The 20,503-nt window shown below is 30.7% G+C and overlaps 3 protein-coding genes across 4 annotated transcripts; 1 reads left to right on the top strand and 2 right to left on the bottom strand.

Annotated features, from left to right (window-relative positions):
* Positions 1-395: 395 nt before the first annotated feature.
* On the bottom strand, positions 396-5,470 carry Ras64B (ras-like protein 2). The gene is made up of 4 exons (XM_074140494.1): positions 5,217-5,470; positions 4,741-4,828; positions 4,455-4,666; positions 396-3,907 (listed from the first exon to the last, which is right to left on the bottom strand). Exons 1-4 carry the CDS (start codon positions 5,316-5,318, stop codon positions 3,713-3,715), a joined length of 597 nt encoding a protein of 198 aa, XP_073996595.1. The 5' UTR covers positions 5,319-5,470; the 3' UTR covers positions 396-3,712.
* Positions 5,471-5,558: 88 nt separating this feature from the next.
* Positions 5,559-11,155, top strand: LOC141460435 (uncharacterized). Of its 2 annotated transcripts, none has more exons than XM_074140435.1 (4): positions 5,559-5,713; positions 5,827-5,962; positions 8,909-9,193; positions 10,163-11,155. In XM_074140435.1, exons 2-4 carry the CDS (start codon positions 5,841-5,843, stop codon positions 10,659-10,661), a joined length of 906 nt encoding a protein of 301 aa, XP_073996536.1. In that variant the 5' UTR covers positions 5,559-5,713; positions 5,827-5,840; the 3' UTR covers positions 10,662-11,155. The 2 variants fall into 2 exon arrangements, with proteins under 2 accessions (XP_073996536.1, XP_073996531.1); XM_074140430.1 differs by having other exon boundaries at positions 5,599-5,752.
* A 2,397-nt stretch (positions 11,156-13,552) lies between these two features.
* LOC141460417 (kelch domain-containing protein 4-like) lies at positions 13,553-20,353 on the bottom strand. The gene is made up of 9 exons (XM_074140408.1): positions 20,213-20,353; positions 19,971-20,144; positions 19,613-19,848; positions 19,370-19,536; positions 17,486-17,635; positions 17,121-17,333; positions 16,938-17,050; positions 15,015-15,231; positions 13,553-14,108 (listed from the first exon to the last, which is right to left on the bottom strand). Exons 1-9 carry the CDS (start codon positions 20,318-20,320, stop codon positions 13,984-13,986), a joined length of 1,503 nt encoding a protein of 500 aa, XP_073996509.1. The 5' UTR covers positions 20,321-20,353; the 3' UTR covers positions 13,553-13,983.
* Positions 20,354-20,503: the final 150 nt, after the last annotated feature.

The raw sequence follows: 20,503 nt of genomic DNA, 5'->3' as shown, positions 1-20,503 counted from the left end.
AATTTGATCCAAATTCTTTCTCTTTCGAGCAACAAGAAGCCGAAATGAGACGGAAGTTTACATATATCCAAATAGTACACATCAAACCTCTAAAACTTCTACTTCTCAGGGAATATAATTTCAGAAGTATTAATATAATTCAATGAAAACGCTAAAAGAGAATTATTTTCCTCATAAAACATGAATGTTTTTAGAAAGGGCGGTAAGGAAAAAAGTAATATTTTTAATCTAACTTCTCGCAAGCTCTGAATAAAAAAATTAAAATCTAAAATTCAAAATAAATATATTTTATATTGATACAGTAATAACCTAAAAATATCTTCTTTCTCATCTATGCTAAACGAAGATAAAAAAAGAAGAAGAAATTAAACAGGAATGAAATTAAAAAGACAAAATTAGTCTGTTAATTTTAGTCGTTTATTTATCAACAATAATGCACTTTATAAATCAAATAGCAATTTTTCTTAAATTCTCTTATACCTCATTTTTGGCCCACTTATGTGTTTTAGAATTTAAAGTTATATAATAAATGAAATATGAAGGCACTTGTAATGGGAAGACCAATCCTAAGGGTTTTTATCCTGATATTGGTGAAGGACTCTCAGATTACAAAAAAAAAATCTTTCCATTATGATGTGAATTTTCTTAAATTTGGCCTTTAAATCTAAGTTATAAGTAACTGAATACAATTTTAGTTTGAGGGATCACAAATTCTAAATTGCTAAATAGTTGTCCTTCCAAAAAAAGTAATGCTAAATTTATCTACTTCACATGCATATTTAAACACATTTTTGAATTTTGCTGAAAGCTTATGCAAAAATTAGCAATGAACACATAATAAAATCTTTAATGTATTACGTGGTAACAATTCTTTTAATGAATTAATTCATAGAAAAAAAATTAGTTTCATTAGGGGAATGAATAATAAATTTAACTACTTCTACTTTTTTTTATTATTATTATTTATCGTTGTTAAGATTAGCAAATAATTTTTAACTTTAATAATTGCAAGATAAAAATAAAAACAAAATTAATTGTTTGAATCAATAATATGAAAGCGCCATACAAAGGGCCAAACGCATACATAAATTATAAGTTAGTTGTACTTGAATATAAATATAGTAAAAAAGTCATCAATAAATTGTATTGAATAAAAATGAACATCTTATGGCACTGATAATGTCTAAACTCCAGTTAAGTAAATACAGTGTGCTCTTGAGACTTTATATGCTCTGAAGTACATTAACAAAATTTAAAAAAAATCACTCATTTAAATGAGCTGATCAAAATCATATTAAAATTTTTACTAAAATAACGCTCAGGGCTCACCAGTCCATTAATATTCAAAATTCATTATTAATGGGGAAATTAACCGGAGATAAGTCATACAATTAATACAGTTATTTTTAAGTCCATTGTCTATACATTGGTGTTTTATTCTATAGTACATTACACGTACTACATACGCAAATATATATCTATATATAATCTGAAGTACATTAACAATATTTTTTTTTTAAAGCAATATTTTACTCATTTAAATCAATTACAAATTTCACAAATATATATATTATATAAATGTTGGAACTTGTAATATGTGCTATCATGTCAAATCGCAAGTACCTAAGCATTCGGAGGAGATTTCGTAATGTCCAGAATACTGTTAGCCTCCATCTTCGGACAAAGGGGAACTTAAAACTTAGTGAATTTATTCCTCAAGAGCCCGACAGAAGAATGAATGCTCGCCACTTCTCTTATACCTTTTTGAAACGTATTCTTCTTTCCAACTCTAAAGAAGGTGCTAGACTAATGAAGGGCATCAAGGTGCGCGAAAGTACGGGAACAAAAAATTTCTGGTCATTTCCGAAAAACCTCAAATTTATTTTAAGTATTAAGTATATTTTCAAAAACAATCAGTCTATCTGACCTTCTACCCGAAATTATATAAATGAATGAATATCTTTTTTAAAAAAAATTCTATAAAAAAAAAAATTCTTAACAAAATGGTATGACACAAATTCATGCTGAGGTTATGATAAGTACAATCTTTATACCTCTGCAATCAGAACGTTCTCACACTGTATTTTAAACAGATTTATTTCTAAAATGCATTAAATTCTTAATATTCAGAAACAAGATGACAAAGAAAGCTGTGCAAACAGGGTAAATATAGTGGCTACAATTTCAAGACGGTAAACTAATTTAATACCTATGAACGAAGTCTAGGCTAAAAATGGCATGTTTAAGGAAAGCGAAGTGAGACTGCCTGTAGCTAGTAAACCGATTCAGTTAGTGCATATTTAAGAATTCTGATTGTGGAGATTGGAAGTAAAAATTTAGAGAATATCACATGAAAGGATCCTAAAAATATTCATCAGCGAAAAACTGGGTAAAAATAAATTATAGTTCCAACCATTTCTTCGTTAGATAGGTGTCTAACGCGATTCGGAAACAGGAGATCTGAAGGGAAAAAGTACTAAGTGGAATTAACAGCAACTATTTTAGAGAAAGCACAGGCCCTTGTCTGACCACAGTCCAGTCGCGGAAGAAATAATTAAATTCAAATCAATGTTTTAAAGGTTTTTCATAGCGAAAATTGTACCCTTATTTGAAAAGTCTCTTTAAAAAAAAGAATATATATCTTTCTAAAAACTGACAATCTTTCCCAATCGAAACTACTATTTCACTGCTCTCTAATCAAGATTTAATAAAGATTGACAAGTAACGAATGTCTCTTTTCCATATGGCGTGCAAAGGTGCTTAAAAAAATTAATACAAACCCAATATTAAAAATCAGACGCATGTACTACTTTATAAACACAAACGTTTATCAATTTTGACAACAGGTGTGCTCAATAAAACCTCGGATTGGTACAGGCGCAATGAGAGATAAGAATTTCAACAAATCATCCGAGCTCCGATCGATGGACACTGTTCTAATAACTCCAATTACTTTGAAATTTGTATGTTATCAATCACAAAACCAATGTACTGAAAGCCATGTATTAAATGAGATTTATTCATTCTGTCGTTTACTCAACAGATATTAATTACTTGGATGTTAATATTGCTTGAATGATAATGTCATGTCACTGAAATAACTATCGCGAATGATGACTAAGGAAAGGAATAAAATAAAATACAATTTTTTATAAATTCCGGGTGAAAAAACAATTTCTTCTTCCTTGTGCGTCATATACCTCCCCACCTTGAATGATTATTTTTGTTTCTTTTTAAAGTATTATCTTGAAACCAGAAATTTAAGTGAGGAAAAATTTAAAATACAAAATTATAATTAATTTTAAAACAAAAGAAGTGTGAGCGTTGCTAGAAAGAAGTTTCTTTCGTTTTGCAAAAAAAAAAAATTATTATAAAGGAAAAATATTCAAATTTAATACCCTGTGAGAATTGTAGATCAATTTTCTACTGTGACTTCTGTTTATTAATAATTTAACATAAATAACTGTATTTTTTAAACTATTCATTAGTTTATTGTTCATTATAACAGAAACCATTATTCATTTTTTATTTTTAGCTAATTCGTCAAATTGGATATACTCGTATAATTTAATTTTATGGTCCTTATTATTACTTACGTTCAAGCGAGTTTTTTTTTTTTTTTTAGTCCATTTTCCAGCATTAAAAAGTAGTAAAATAATATCATATAATTCAGTTTGAATATAATGAGGGTGAAAATAAACAAAGAAAATACCTATAAAATAATGCATTTCCTTCTTGCCGTGTGATGTGCTGGTCCTAGCACTGGCCTTTCAGAAGCTTGAAACTTTCTTACGATTCTTACTAATTCATGAAAAGCCTGGTCAACGTTCATTCGTAATTTTGCACTGCATTCGATATATGGTATCCTTAGCTCCCCAGCCAAGGTTTGGGCTTCTGTTTGTGATATCTTTAAACGAAACAATCAATTATATATTGTACATAAGCAAAATAAAGATATATATATATTCAATTAGTTTTTTTTTTTTATTTTTGACGACCCAGTATTGTTTAAACATCTTATGAGAAACTAAACCAAATGAAAACGCTACTACTTTTAAGAGGATAGAGTTTACAAAAGAGACCAGAAAAAGTTAACGTCCTTGTGATTTATTCAAGCTGTTATGGTAAAATATTAGGTCGAAATTAATCAATTTAGGTACTGTACATTACAAATGTAGATGTGATATCGACTTTACTAAGAAAAATACCTTGTAAGAGGAAAGTATTACAGCAATAATAAAGTAATTCAAAACAGATATGGGCAAAATGTGCAATAAAACACGACATTTTCAATTTTCTTATTAACAAAAGGGTTATTACTAGATATTAAAATCTCAAAAATAATAAAGATAATATTAATACTATATTGTAACTATTCTTGAATTTAAGCACCAAAAAATCACTAATAAAGTAATTCAAAATACGAGCAAATACAAACAAAAACGAGCTCTTACTATTCTTTGGTGTTCCAAATCTGCTTTATTTCCAACCATTAACATTGGAAATTCATCCCTATCTTTGACTCTTAATATCTGCTTATGAAATTTATACATTTCGTCAAAACTTGCTCTATCTGTAATTGCGAATACCAGCAGAAACCCTTCGCCAGATCTCATATACTGTTCTCTCATGGCACTAAACTCTTCCTGTCCAGCCGTGTCTAAAACTGAACATATAGACTATAATATTTATTCAAATAACAAACATCTATGAATGAAAATTACAGTTAAATACACTTACTATCTAATTTTGCGGGTACGTCGTCAATAACACATTGTTTAGTATAAGAATCTTCAATTGTGGGATCATAATCAGTAACAAAGTAACTCTGAAATTGGAAAAAATTAAGTTTTTATGTAATAACACACCTAAAATAAATAGTGATTTTACCTAAAAACAAATGTTATGAAAAATCTCTTGCATGATTCACATTTTAAAGTGAATGGATTAGCAATAAAAACTTATTAGATAATTAACAAAGCAATTACCATATAAGGTAAACATAAATAGCATTTGTACTAAATAAAATGAAATTAAGTGAAAAATGTTTTGGAAGGAAAAACAAAATTCTACTTTTTAGCATACATTATCATCTTTAATAGAACCTTAGGTATATTATTTACTTTGTTCCAATATAAAATTTTAATTGCTAACCTTTCCTATAATTTTCAAAAGGACTTTGGAAGTGAGTAAGTTACGATTTTTTATCATTTTACCTGAATAAATTGAATTGTTATTGCTGATTTCCCGACGCCTCCCCCTCCTACAACAACTAATTTGTAGGTTTGAGCATAGCTTCTTTCATTCTGCTTGGACATGATATAATTAATGTCTTATTACACTAAGAACATAACGAAATATTAACATCTGCACAACAACCAATTTTTCAGTTACGCCTACTAGTCGCCCAAGTGTACTAACTCCGCTCAACAAAACCTACTAGAGCTTTACACAGATGTTAGGAGGTCAATGGTCCTAAAATAGAAGAACAAAAAAAATAAGTAATTGAAGTTCTACTGTTAATCATTCTCAAAATTAGTAACGTAAATGTAATCAAATATTTTCTTTATAATATAAAACATTTTACACTTTGAATTGAAAATAAAATTATTTTAAGTTGTGAAAAATAAAAAGGCAATTTTTAACAAAATAATATTACATTTTATAAAATCATGTTTTTAACCTGGTCAAGTGAAGCCTACGATTTTTAAAAGTATGTTAAGGAGTGATACGCAATTACACAATTATCACTGTGAGTATTAAGTAGGAGTATTTACTTTAAAGCGGGAAAACTAACTTTGATTTATTTATTTTATTTTTTGGTAGATATCCTCCTTTAAATGCAAAAAGTTGGAACAAAAAATAAAAGTGCAACAAATGAAAAAGTGGAAGATTTATCAGTGCTTACCAAATGTATACTCTTAGAAATGCTGGAAAGGCAAAACAATCTGCTTAAAAATAGGTGAAGCCTTGTGATTTTTTATTTATTTATTTATTTTATTAATGAACAAGACAAGTAGTGGAGAGTTTTAAAATAACTTACACTGCGGTCTAGAAAATACATTATATATCTTAATGCCCTGGGACTATATTGACTGAGTGACGGATGATTTAACATGTCTTCATGAGCTACCACTTAGTGTGAGAGATTGAATCTAAAGATGAGAATGTTTGTCCGCGGATCACTGAACTGAAGCTGAAGTTCTTATATCCTCATAAGATATTTCTGTTGTCCTTTTACTTATCGTGAAACTCAAGTCTTCAGTATAAAAAGTATGATGAACTTCTCTATATCTTGCACGGAAAAAAATCCTTTTGAAATATGTAAGGTATTACTAAGCACAATGAAGTATTTGACGGTTATGAATGTAACGTTGCAAACATGTTCCTAACAATCATAAATTTAAAATGACTCCATATGAAAGGAAACTAAGCGTACAATAAGTTAAATTCAGTAAATAAAATATTTAGTTCTTATTTTCAAGCTACTCATTTGTCACTTTCGATTAGCATGTTTTCTTCAATAAGGTGCATCTAGAACGCCTAATTGGATATTTTCGTCTTAAATTTATTTTTTCGAGGATAGCTTTTCTGTAATTAGAATCACAAGTTGTCTCATAGATCCCTGAATTAGATGGTGTTGGCATTAAGGAACTTATTCAGACGGTCTGTTGGGGTTACTTCTCTAAAAGCTTTGGTAAAATCCTCTTGCAAAACGTTATGAATATTATGTTTTTGCTATCACCTCCTCGTAAAAGATAGTTCTTATTCATCCAGAAGTTCAAACTTGAATCTCAAATGGATGTATGAATGTAATGAGAATCTTTTTAGATAACAAAGGAACTCAGTCCAGTTCATAAGGGGATGGCTCGTAACCCAATAAAGCTAGGCTTCGGCTTAGCCTTCTAAGAAAAAAACCGCTGCCTGGTGTTCTTAGAACAAGATTCACGGTTTTAAAATTATATCGATTTTTTCCAGCTTTGTGTGACTTGCTTTAATCTTAAGAGGAGTAATGATTTTTGATTCTCAGACTTAAATAAAGTACCTCTATTCAATCTAACTGAACCTGCAAGACCTATCATACCTAAGTCGATACCCTACAATACTCTGAGAAATCTCAATCTAAAGGGATTCTAGGGAAATTATATTGTCCACCAGTATTTGGTAGCTTCCCAGGTGTCGAAATATTTAGTAATTAACGTCTAACAATCAGCCAGGAGGTGTTATGCAGTTTCCTCCGTCTCTCAGCAGAATTTGCAGATGACTACTTTGTCGACATTGCCTCCTGAGAGAACCTGTATGCTTACGGAATTAATCTCTTACTCAGATCGAGGCACGTCTCAGGTCTATTCGGTAAAATTGCCTACATCATCAAGGAAACAGAACATTGACCATATATGTAGAAGTATGTTAGAACGAGATATAGGCCAGAAAAAAAAATCTAGAAAATTTTTTCTCAATTCACTTCTGACATTGTTGCTAATCTGGATAACTCACTCAATAGTTTAATAAGCTTAAGATCTAATATTTGTTACGTTAAGCATTATAAAATTTAAAGGCTTATGTTGAATTTTAATGATGTTTCCTTTCCGTCCTCGCCATCCTATCAGTTCACAACCAGAAGATATATCTTTTCTCATTCACCAAGAGCAGAAGATGAGACAGAACATCATAACCTCAATTATAATCTTTCACACCACTTCTTATTTAGAAGAAATTAAGTTTAATAAAAAAATCTTAAGTTTTTGTAAGTTTCAATGGCCAATAGAAATAATGTTTTTGACAGAAACCACACCACAGTAGTAGTTACATCGTAATGCATTAACAACGATTAGTACTACTCTAATTAATAAATCGGTTCTTTATGGCCTTTTCTTTTTCGAATTCTGCCAAGAATAGTTCCTTTTATGGGTCGTTTCTGGGGTGAAACCTTCTATGAGTCTGATTAGTTCGCCAGTATTTCTGATCTAATTGACTGAGTGACTTTTTGATTGATCCAATAACAGGATCAGAGGCCTAACAAAAGATGACGTTTGGTTCTGAAAAGATACCTGAATATACAATATTGTTTAAATTGCTTTATATTCCCTTATTAAATTTTAAACATTTCTGATGGGAGTAAACTTCATTTATTCTCTTGTTAGAGAAAAAATAGAATTTGTACATATTTTCTATTTCAATATTAAGTGGATAGTTTACAAAGAAAGACAAAATAGAAAGAAGCAGGACGATTTAAAAAAACTGAGTCTTCTCAGCGTTCCGACTCAGAGTGGGAAGTACGGATCACAGTTTTAAAACGATTTGAAGAAGTAACCTGTTTTTTTTTTATTTTGCCGGGCATTAGCGAATGATTTCCTGCAATGAAAATAAAAATCAAGTCATAACAAATACATTCTATTCACAATTTTTTTTTTGGCAGTTTTGCTGGCAATGGTGGCCAGAATCCTCCAGAGAAAAAATATGAGTTCACAGGAAGTGTTCAGGGTTCTTATTGTGAATGTTTGCGTAAAAAATGTACTTTGCTCAATTCTCCTATCTTAAGTAAAAAAAAAATAGTCGTATATACTATGTCGTTTCATCATCAAACCCTTTATTTTTGCTTACTTTCTAGCGTTAAAAAAAAAGGTAACCACACCAAAAAGATCAAGAACAACAATAATTTATGAAAATGGCAACTTTTTTCTCGAAATCTGTCAGATCTGAGTTGATGCAAAAAAAAATACAGTTATAAAGTAGGATTTTCTCTTTATTATAAAGAGAATTTGGGAATTTTATCTTTTATAAAAAAGAGAAAAAACTGTCAATGTTTGGTGTTTTTCAACATTAGAAATGTATCTTGCAGTTCTTGACGATCAATCCTTATACAACTACCAGACAGTTTCAATAATTTGTTTCCTTTTCTTGTTAGGCAAGCAGTTGAAAAATTAAGAGACAAAGGAGCTAAAATAATAAGGATTAAGAAACAAATTGAAGCTGAATTAGAAAAACGTAACCATGCTAATAATACCAATCTGTCTGAAGTTATGGCTGGACTTTCGCTTTCAACTTCCCAAATTAATGCACTTGAATGGACCAGGAATCCTGACCAAATGAAGAAAGATAGGTTTACAGAGGAAAAGAAAGACTCTGAAGAAAACCCGTTCCAGATTCTAGCAACTCATAGTGGAACCGTATTTTCTAAAAAGTTCATTCAGTAAGTTCTCTTAAATTTGTGCACTTTGGACAATTTATTATTATTATAACTATTATTATTTTTATTGATAAGATTTAAAATCTTAGGTTTTTAAGAATCAAAATATTTATTTTTTTGTTATGGGTTTTTCTTTGTTTTAAGTGTTAGTAGACTTCCGATGAGATGTTTTTCTGACAATGACTATTGCAGACATTTTAAAGTTTTTAAAGGTTAAAACACACGAATGACATAAACAAAAAAAAAAGAAAAGAAGAAGGTATTTTAGATGTTGTTGGTTAAAGAGATATTATAGCAATTTTGCCCACGAAGTTAGCTTGACAGGTTTATCATGATGTCTAACTGGCACATGCCTTGAAATTTGGTTTCGCAAGTGTTAATGCATTGTAATTAATACTTCAGCAGGGATTAGAAAAAGTATATTTGAGAGCTAATTTGAACTAGCTATTGCAAAAGCCTATTGCTAGGAATATTGATCGAAGTATCCAATTATTTCCACAATCTTAAGATAAAATCCGGGTCAAGACCGATACTCGCAACAGATGTTTTTTCTTAAACGATATGTATTTTTAGTGACATGGGATATGTCACTTCTCTTTACACCAAAGAACAGGATTCCCAAGTGGAGATCCCGGTTCGAATCCAGCTATTGGCCCTTAAAGCTCCCGGCGCCAATAACAGATATTGACGCGCCTTAAATTTAAAAAGAAAAATTCTAAGGGTAAATCAATCTTTATGCTAATTACTTCATTGTTTATTTTTTTCAATTACAATGCCGTGTAAAAACAACTTCTAACCCATCTTTAGAAATTTATCAACATTTTCTTATACAAATTGAATTTTTTAAGTTAGCTGGTAATATTTAAGGTCATGTCTTGAGCGTTAACTTTGAATTTTTGAAAAGCAAAGAGAAAAAGAAATTTTTTTTTTTACATAAGGAAAAGTTATTTAGATATTTATTTACTGTTTTAGAACCGAAGAAAAATCTCATCCATTAATTACTGAAGAAGATATTGAGGATATTTATGCTGCGAAGCTGTATAGTAAAATTGACAAAGTAGAAGCAAACTCAAGATTTCTGCCTCACAAGACATTAAATCATAAGTTTGAATCAAAAAAGTCATTATCAGATTATAAGGCTCGAGATTTATGTTCAGCATCTCAGCCACCACCGAAATTTGATAGCGTAAAGCCAATAAGCTTGGAAGCTTCCGTCAAATTACAATTTGAACAAGCTCAACATCTTAAGGTAGTTCAGTTAAAACATGCAGCTGAACGACTGAAAGATAAATCTTGTACAATAGGAAATGCATTGCCTTCACACGAAAAACTGAAAGCATATAGGAATCCTGCTCTGATAGATAGTGAAACTGAGTGCGATGAAGATGATGAAGAAATTCAGGAAGTAGAAGATGAGTGTGCTGGAGATGACGATATGGAAAGTACAGTATCGTACCGAATTACTGAATAGTTGGTTTCTTAAAGCTTTGTTTTATTATAATAGCTATTAAAATACAAAGTTTATTACTCTCTTAATAAGAACGCAATGAAAAAATAAATAAGCTACAATCACCTAAATTAAGTTCCACTACCTTTCAATGCCCATTATATATTAGAAGTATCTTTTCATTAAATTTTTCACAATCCAATAAAAGATTTGTAAACGATTGATTCTGAAATGAGTTTTGAGTTTTCGTAATTTTATAGATTCTTGCAAGATTTTCTCTTTTTTTTAATCAGATAGATTTTGTAAATAATGTAAAATTCTAATTTTTAATTTGAGTCCATTATTATTATCATTAAGTTAGAAGGCGTTTATACACCCGTTTTAGTTTCTAATATTTTTGTAATGGTTATGTCAAATTCCAAGGCAAAATTTGATTTAGTTATATTTGTTTAGTGATATCTAACATTTTCGATGACGTTTTTGTTAAATATGAAATAAACAAAAGAATAGCTTGGTTATTTAAAAATGAATTAATCATAAAAATAAACATCATAATGCTGTCTAAAAACTAACCAAATACTGTTTACATTTATATAATCCTTCTAAAAAGAAAAGCAAGGAATTTAACTACCTAGTAGAATGATCCATAATTTTCTGCATCATATTAAACAGTTATTTTACAAAAAATCAATAGAATACATTCAATTCAAAAACAACTTTCTGTTATAATAATAATTAAATTAAAGCAGTTGAAACAAAGGATGACAAAAATTCAAATGAAGTGGATGTTGATCTTAAATGGGGCCCTCTCCTATGTAAAGGCAAATATTTTTCTTCTACTTTTCTAGATAACACTGGCACACAAACTGATATTGGCGCTGCAAACACTTACAGTTCTAATTTAATACTTCACCTAATCTCTTGAGATGAATATACGCAAGTATGTATTGTCGCCTAAATTTTTATTTAAATCTTTGCAAATACAATGAAAACAAGAATTTCGCGATGAAGTATTAATGTTAATATTATAATTAGATTGTATTAAAAGGGCGGTTCCACTAAAAAAGGGGAAGGAACGCAGGCAATCCAAAGTGCCCTTCATATAATAATTATGTTACTATCACTTCACCTTAATTACTAGATTAAGGCCGCATTTTGGGAAAAATTTCTGTGCTCTCTTTGTGCAATATAGTTACCACTTTATTACTACCCTGGAATAAGTTTCAAGTACATTACATAAGTCTAAAACTTGTTTATTGTAAGTGAAATTGAGGGAAAGTAATAAAGAACGCGGAAATAACAGTTATCAAGACACATTTTTAAAAAAATAATTATCACTTAATGATCACAGTGGGCTATTAATAATAACGAAGAAATACAAAATATAGTTTGATATAAGATATTACACAAAATTCTCATTAAAACACGGCAAAGAGAGGGAATTGAACCAAATAACCACAATACACCATCGTACTCGCTTCTTACCTCACGTCTTAGAATAGATCTTCTCCAAACCTAATCCTAAAGGTCTATATCTTCGAGAACAGGCATTCGATGATAATTAGACATAGGCATCTCGCTGTAGAGTTGCATTATGTCACTTTCCAGAAAACCCACAAAGTTAAAACATCTGTCAACGACAAAAAATGTTCTCTTCTGTAGAACGGACAAACTCCGTAAAAATGTGGAGTTCCACGAGCTAATTGACATCAGAAGAAGATCATAATTAGTGTAGAAGCTACAGAGAGTCTGAAACGATCATATATTGTACAATTGGCAAAACTGCCTATATATGTCGTTGCCTTCTCTTTAGATTGTTTCATCTTATCATTTGACTTTAAAATAACTTGTGACGGATTAGCAGTGTCTCTTAGCAGCAACCCGGTGGGTCTGGAAAGTACTCTTACAAAAGAAATGTTTTGGAAAAAAAAATAATGACTTTTTTTTTATAGATCGGGCTACATTCTGTATGAAGCTCCAGGATGTCTTAATCCATTCTCAAACGTATATTTTGCTACTTTTTTTTTCTCTCTCCGGACCCAAATTTCTACTGTTGAGCTACTTCTATTTTATCTATTCACCCAGTTTTTCCTTCCTAAATCAGTCTGATAAATTTAACGCCATTCACTCCCAAAAAATTCTTAAAGTTTAATGTACATAAAAGGACACTCCGTCTGTCGAAATAAACTTTAAGAAAAGAATGGCTGGTTCATGTAAAACAACACTTATAACTTGGCTTGAGACGACTAGACCTTCCCCAAGTAAGGAACCTCTGGTTAATAAGATCAGGGTAAAAAAAATCACTCAGTTCCAACAGCAGATTAAGCAGATTGCAATGCAGCTACGCTCTGGGAGTTAGTTAATTACACAAAATTATTTACCTTTAGCAAAATGATGAAAGAGAGATTTTCAAACTCTCTAACATACGTAATCAAAGACGCAATTATTTCTTGAGAAATAAGCTACATTTCTGGATTGGTTTGAGGGAAGTCTAACCACTTTCTCACCCATAAGTGCACGTAATAGAATTTCAACTAAAAGTTGTAGATCTAAATCTAAATTGTTAAATGAGTTTAAATAAACAAGACAAATAAATAAACAAGAAAAAAATTAAATTAATTAATTATAATCACTCAGTGAAGTGGTAATTTGGCTGTAGGATTTTCATCACTGAGTTACTTTTGCGTCTACAGGGTCTTGCAAACAACATATTGCTTAAGGTTTGACTTACCTCTGTAAGGCAAGGCCAAGAGAGGGAATTGAACCAAATAAGCACAATACACCATCGTACTCGCTTCTTACCTCTCGGCTACTTTCAAAAAATGTAATTCCGACTAAATTCGAAAACAGAAAATTGATGTGATTGCAATACTTAAATGGTTCTTCAATGAGTAAGAGAAAGTAAGGCTAGAATGTCCTGCTTATTATTTTATTTCTTCCACATTTACTACAGATAATACACGAAGATAAAAGCTTGTTAATGTTATAAAACGACCATTTTTTTTTTTTTTTACTCGAAATGTAATTGAGAGGTTCGATCGAAATCAATTATTACAATTCCCTGATCTGCAAAATGCGGAAAATAAATAAACTTAGTAAATATAAAAACTTTTACTAACAAAAACAGAATTACTTATAACATTAACAAAGAGTTAGGATTCAACAGTTACAAGAAAATGAGCTAAAATTATGCTTTTAATTTGTTATATACGTTCCATCATTTTGTTTAGATGTTTCCCAACTAATAAATCATAAGTGATACAAGTCATTCTTAATTTAGTTCGTAATGGATAGATGAATTCATTCTTTCAATTTGGCGTTTCTTTAACTCAAGAAACACTTCCTATTACTCTTCCATTTCGTCAGTTTCAGAAGATGATTCACTATCTGATGAATCACTGGAAGAAGCAATCCATTCTTGACTTAGTTCGCAAGGAATTATTGTTTTCCATTCTTCCAATTTGTGTAAATCTTAAATAAAATTAATTAAATTTATTTTTGTGGAACTTACTGTTGGTTCTTATAATTTCTTATAAATTTTGTAATCTTATTTCATGTAATAATGAATAGGACATATAGAGAAAATATTCATATATGTAGGTAAATATTTTTTTAAGGCGTCATGACATTTGCAGCCCGAGACTTTTCACGGCTTCTACTCGTAGTACATCACAATACGAAGTCTAGGCACCGTTGCGCGGTCTACACTAGTTCAATCATAGGTCTACGGAAGTAGTACTTTGGTGTTCCTCAAAACAATAGGAATGTAAATATATGCAATTTGCTCGTTAATAAAAAGTTTGGTTATATTCTGGTTTTAGTGTTTTAGAATTCTCGTCTTATTACGTTGTATTTTTACATAAAAAACCTGGGCAAGTATTATATCCATATTAGGTTTTTGTTATAAATACAATAAAGAAGCTATCTCTATATTTTTAGCTGGCTTAGACTGAGTACGCTCAATTTAACAAGATTTGACGCGGACGGCGCACCAAACCGGGATATATAACTTCACCATTTAATTGTTATTGATACATATTTGTGCTAGCCAGAAAAATATCAATCAAGGGGGTTAAACATTGCTGGTAAGTCAGCGCACTATTTTACATTATTGCTTCAAAATTATAAAGTTAATGCTATTGTTTTTGTCTTCTTTTGCAAATAACTTGGAGGGCCCAAACAAGTGAGAGTACCATTTCATATTTGAAAAAAGTCATGGCAGGGGATCAGCAGAAAAAAATTGTTTAGTGTTCCGTGAGGTACGAAAGGCTGACGACCGCTGGATTAAAACATAGGTTTTTCCACTTCAATGCTCTTCCATTATCACCTAATAATATCTCTATAACTAATTTTATTTTTTGCAACTAATCAACTTACCCAGGACATGGAAATCACATAAGGTATGTTGTACATCTCCATCCTCATATATTCCACCATAAAGATATAACTTAGAGTTTTTAATAGTGAGTGCAGCATTAATTCTAGGATGTGGATGTTGAGGTAAAATTTTATTCTGCGCCTCATTATTACTTGCAACCAGAGAAGACGCTGCTCCAACTCGTAATGTGAATACTCCATCGTCTACAATTCGTTCCTAAAGAAATAATCAATAATAGAACAACATTTTTGACAAAGAAAAAGAATATGATTATTAGAAATTTTATTTAAAAAAGAAGAAGAAGTAGTTAATGAAAGTAGTTAATATATATGAAGGAAGAATATAGTTAATATAATAAAAATCTTTAGGAAAATTAAAAACGGAAACTCCGTGAAGGTACAATATAGAATGAAATATTTCTTAAGGATTGTTTACTGTTTACAGTGCCTAAGTTTAAAATTTGTGTTTTATTTTTTATTAAGACCCTTTAAGTTCTGAAGATCACTAGCATCTGAGCCATTTCCAGTGAACTGGCTTCATAAATGTTCTCTTATTGCAGACAGTACCGTGAAAAGTGAGCTAGAAGACGCTTCTGAAGAAAAAAAAAACTAAGAGCAGCCAGTTGGACTGGAAACCGAGACGCGTGGGCGTCAAGTCAGTTCGAGTAACCAACTACTTCCCTTGTTTCAATGATATTGCCTTGTGTCAGTTTTTCTCTTTAGTAGGAGTCTGAGGACAACTCAGCGTTTTGCTAGGCTTAGCTATTTTCAGATCTTTATTATTTCTTTATTATTATTATTATTTCTTTATTTTTAATTTATGGCTAAAATACAAATTCATAGGCTCCCTCCTCAATACATTTCCTGCTTTGAAATAGCCTTCCTTCGTTACCAACCTCACTGGGCAATGAACAATAAAGGCTCTTAAGAAGAGAAAATCCAAGAGTAGCGAGGCTGAATTGGAACCAAGGACCTCCAGCTTACCAGCCCATCCCACTTCTTACTGATTTAATCCCTTCCCTATATTTAACCTGCCTTCAATGAAGCTGACTTTCATAATTTGATAGAATTCACTTGTTCTTTTTGAAGTAGCTGAGTATAAACGCATTAGGGTGTGGTAAACATTTTAAATCTGTATGTTGTGCAATTGATTAGGGAAAATATTTTAAATTTTGAAGAACCCTATTCAAATTTATCTAAATTTCTCTTTCCATTGTGATCCATTTTCATGTAAAACTGAAGCTGTAAGGGTAATTTCAGAATAATGTACAAAAAAAAAGTCGTATTTGAAGAAAATTTGTAAGTCAGAACGTTGAGAACTGTATTAAGAGAAAGTTATAAAAACACTCAACTAGAGTTTTTGTAAATAAAAACAAAACATAAATTCTGTATGGATAAGCTTCCTCGAGTGTCATGTACAGACAGTTCTACAAAATTATGAAAGGATACTGTTAATAATAATTTGAGAAGTTTTAAATTTTGAAGCTAAAAGAAAATGTAATATATAATGACATTTTCAAACCAAAAAAGTTTAAAGTAGAACTTAGGAACTTGGTTTTAAGTTGAAATTGTATTCTTGGTGGAGTGGACTCCTGTTTATTTTAGTCTCCTCAGTCAGTTTCAGACATAATGGTGCAGATTTAAAAAACTTGTAATAAATTACGGATAAAAAGGGGAGTAAAAAAAAATATGCACTTATATATATTTAAAAATTGATTTCCCCAATTTCTTTTTTCAAATATTCATTCCAAATATATGAATTTCACAAAATCTTTCGAGTAAATAGCGAAAAGTATATCCGTAAATCCCAACGAAGAGAAAGTGTTACCAGTTTTGACTATTTTTTTTATAGTTAACTTCCTCTTTTAATAATGTAAACTCAGGAATTCAGAATAAATTAAAAATTCTTGCTAATTAACTTACTTCCATTTCACTTTCCATAACGGGCGAATGTTCTTCTCCCTCAGGTTCCTCTTCGTTATCATTTCCTTTTCTCCTTCTAGGCTTTGCACCTTCTTTTTTGGCACTTAAAATAACTGGAAATCAAACGAAATGCGAATTTCGAAACGAAATTAATTAATTATCTAAGGAAATAAAGACAAATACCTTCAGACCATACGTTTCTTTGAATATCTAACATTAACAAATCGTTGTGGAATTCAGCAGTTAATTCCTCTTCAGTTTCGTGATCACTAGAACCACCGAAAATAAATACTTTATTACCCCAAGAAGTTGCAGATACCCCACTTCTGGGACCATATTTTATTCCACCTGGTTTTAGGGTACTCCACTTCCATTTTAAACCTGTACTATCACCTTCTGCAAAAAGGTACACTTTTTGAAAAACAATAAAATACGTAATGTATGTTAGGCGGTAGTGGAATTAATACACTTAAGAATTAACTTTTATTGTTTAATAAATCTATATTTATATATTTTGTCTTATTGTAGTAAAAGTAGTTATTACTTACTTTCTGGTGATAGTAGAACCATGTCAGAATGGCAAACGCCAACTTCCACGTCTTTTTTTCCCTTACTTTTACTGTATCCGCCCCAAATAATTACCTTTCCTTCTGAAATTGCAACCATTTGACATCCCGATCTAGGAAGAGGAGGCGTTCCTTTAAACAGCGATACATTTGTGTAAAGATAAATAATTCTTAATGTATTGCACATTTACAATTCTGTAAAAATTACTGAATTATTACTGAAAAATTACTAAAATTAATCATTATTTGATTTTAAATGATAAAAAAACAATTCTGGAATTTACTAATGAATTAATGTAATAAATAAAATAAAAAAATATAGTAAATTTAATCACTTAAAAAAGTAATTTATAAGCTTATAAAACTCCTGCATTATATAACTGTAATGCAAAAGAATATAATTTAGCTGAGTAAATTTAAATCAAATAATGGAATGAAATATTGTAGCATCAATGTGACTATGGTTCCTTAACAAAGTACAAATAAATACAATTCAAAGAAATGTGTGAGCTCATTGAGATCATTTCAACACTTCCCACAACTCGTTATGTTTATTATCCCACTTAAGTTTTTTTTTGTGCCCGGAACTTCTTTTAATGCACTGCCGGCCTCAAGACGGTGTTCTCTTGTTACATACAATAAAATAAGCTGTAAGAAGCTCCTAGGAAGAAAAAGCCAACTAAAGTGTCCACTTTTGGTGAAATTCAGGATTAGGGCAATAATCGAGCAAATTTCCTGCTGAAAAAACTACCATATATTTTCATACTAATTGTTACTGTTTTTTATTTATTTATTGATGCTTGACTTACACCCTTTATAATGTGCTCCATTGGATATTTCTAAATTTATATGGATCTTTTTATTTTTTTTGCCGCCTACTGTTTAAAACTTGGACACCACCAGAACACAAGACAGAAGAACACGTATGGTCTTTTTGCCAACCTTCGAAAATCAATATTTTTTTGGTGTACATTTCAAGTACCACCTTTTATCAAGAGCTCTAAAACGTTTTTGATAATACGCACTCATAGTTCAGTTACAGCGTAGCGTTGAAAGGAAATCCACAATATTACGTAAGAATAAAAGGGGAAAATATAGTAGTTAGATGCAAAGACTGCCAAAATAAAAGGTGTTACTTTACTTTTTTTGCCTATATAAGGGGAGGAAAAACGGGGGTTAGTGAGCGGTTTTAAAAGAAGACGAAACTTATAAAAAGTTTGATTACATCAATTCCGTAAATTTTAATAAAGAAGCTTTGTAGTACTTCAGTTAAACAAAGATAGATTGGATAGTATCATAATGAACGAAATTGCTATATCTTCCGATAATTAACTTTTTTTTCCTCAAAAAGAACTCCCGACATTTCTAGTTCTAATGAAACGTGTAATATTTCTAAAGTTGCATTTTCAGCTGAAGTATTATTTTGAAAGCCACCAAATTTGTAAAAATATTTGTACCGATTGTTTTGTATATTCTGAGAGACGAATAGAAAACTAATTACTCAATAAAAAAAAAAATACCATCTCCTGTAAGACACTAAGGTTTTAGTAAAGATAATATCACCTGAAAAAATCCAAAACATGTTTCTTAGTTGATTTTTATTTTATTAAGTAAGTAAGAATTCTTAGAGGGGAATCTGTGACTAGTTGATTAATTCCATGATAATATAATCAATTATGCAACCATAGCCTCAGTTTTTTTCTTATCTTTTCCACTAAAATAAATACCAACTAATTTTCCAGAATAGAGAATTGGTGGTACCCCAAATTGGAGCAAATATGAAATTCGTTTTCAAAGTATTTTCTCTTACTTTATTGAATTATAAAACTATCACCCTAAAAGAATTATCTTACATTTACAACTTACCAGTGGGTTCCAACTTTGACCAAGTTCGATCATCTAAATTAAAAGCGTAAACATCATTAAAATATTTACAGTCTTGCAAATTATCATGATATCCACCGAATACAATAAGTTGCCGTTTGCAAAGAACCATTCTGTGTCCGCTTCTCGCCGAAGGACCACCTGGGGCTCTGAAATTTTGAAACTTAACCATTTATTATATTGAATAAGAATAAAAATGCTAGAAAATAAGTTACTGCTCCTTACTTAATCTGGGTCCATTGTTTAGTATCTAGCTGCAATACCCAAAGATCGCGATAGTGATAAAATTGTGACTCAGATTTCGTAGTAAATTCACCCCCAAAAATCCAAAGTTCTCCTTTATTTGAAGGTATGATTACAGCTTGATGAGATGTTCTTGGAGGTGGACCAAAAGGAATTTTTAAGAACATCCACTCATCGGTAGTTATTTTATAAACAAATAAATCTTTATATACCCATGTCTAAAAATAAAATACGTTTAATTTAATTGACTGCATAATCTTAAGGAATGTTTAGCAAAATAAACCGAGAAATGAAATGATACTTTCTTTAGAGATTTTAAATAACAGCTACAGAAACTTACTTCACGCCCGTTATGATATTCACCTCCAAACATAATTAATTCTTCTTTGTAAGGATGGGAATTAAGAGAACAAAAAGCTCGTCTTGAAGGAGGCGTTCCAATGATTTTTTCAACAACTTTGCAACGTTCTTGTTCCTCTTTTTCAATTTGGGCCAATATTGTTTGGATGTCATCCTACAAATTTAACTTGTTAAATTTGATCTTAATACAATACGAACCTTGTCAGTTAAATAACAACCTACTTCTCCAGAAGCAGCTAGTTGCTTTTTCATTTTTTGGCTCAATTTTTTATCAGTTTTGGCCGCAGTTTTTTCTGCTCCTTTACCTTTCTTTTTCTGGTTCTTCCCCATTAATTAACAAATTAACAAACAAAAACAATATGATTTAACCAGAGGTTTCTTTTACTACTACTACAAAGACGTCTAAGTACTTGGGTTTGTTCCTGCAAACACTTGTAAATCCAGTTAGGTAACCTACTGGAGGTTTCATTCAACACGTGAAGGACTTCCATGGCTGCAACCCTTACCATCCTC

The sequence above is a fragment of the Rhodnius prolixus genome, unplaced genomic scaffold, assembly GCF_049639745.1.
Source record: "Rhodnius prolixus isolate KJV_2025 unplaced genomic scaffold, Rpr scaffold_1, whole genome shotgun sequence".
NCBI lineage: Eukaryota > Metazoa > Arthropoda > Insecta > Hemiptera > Reduviidae > Rhodnius > Rhodnius prolixus.
The sequence above is the reverse complement of the archived record's forward strand: the minus strand, read 5'-3'. Positions and strand labels throughout refer to the sequence as shown.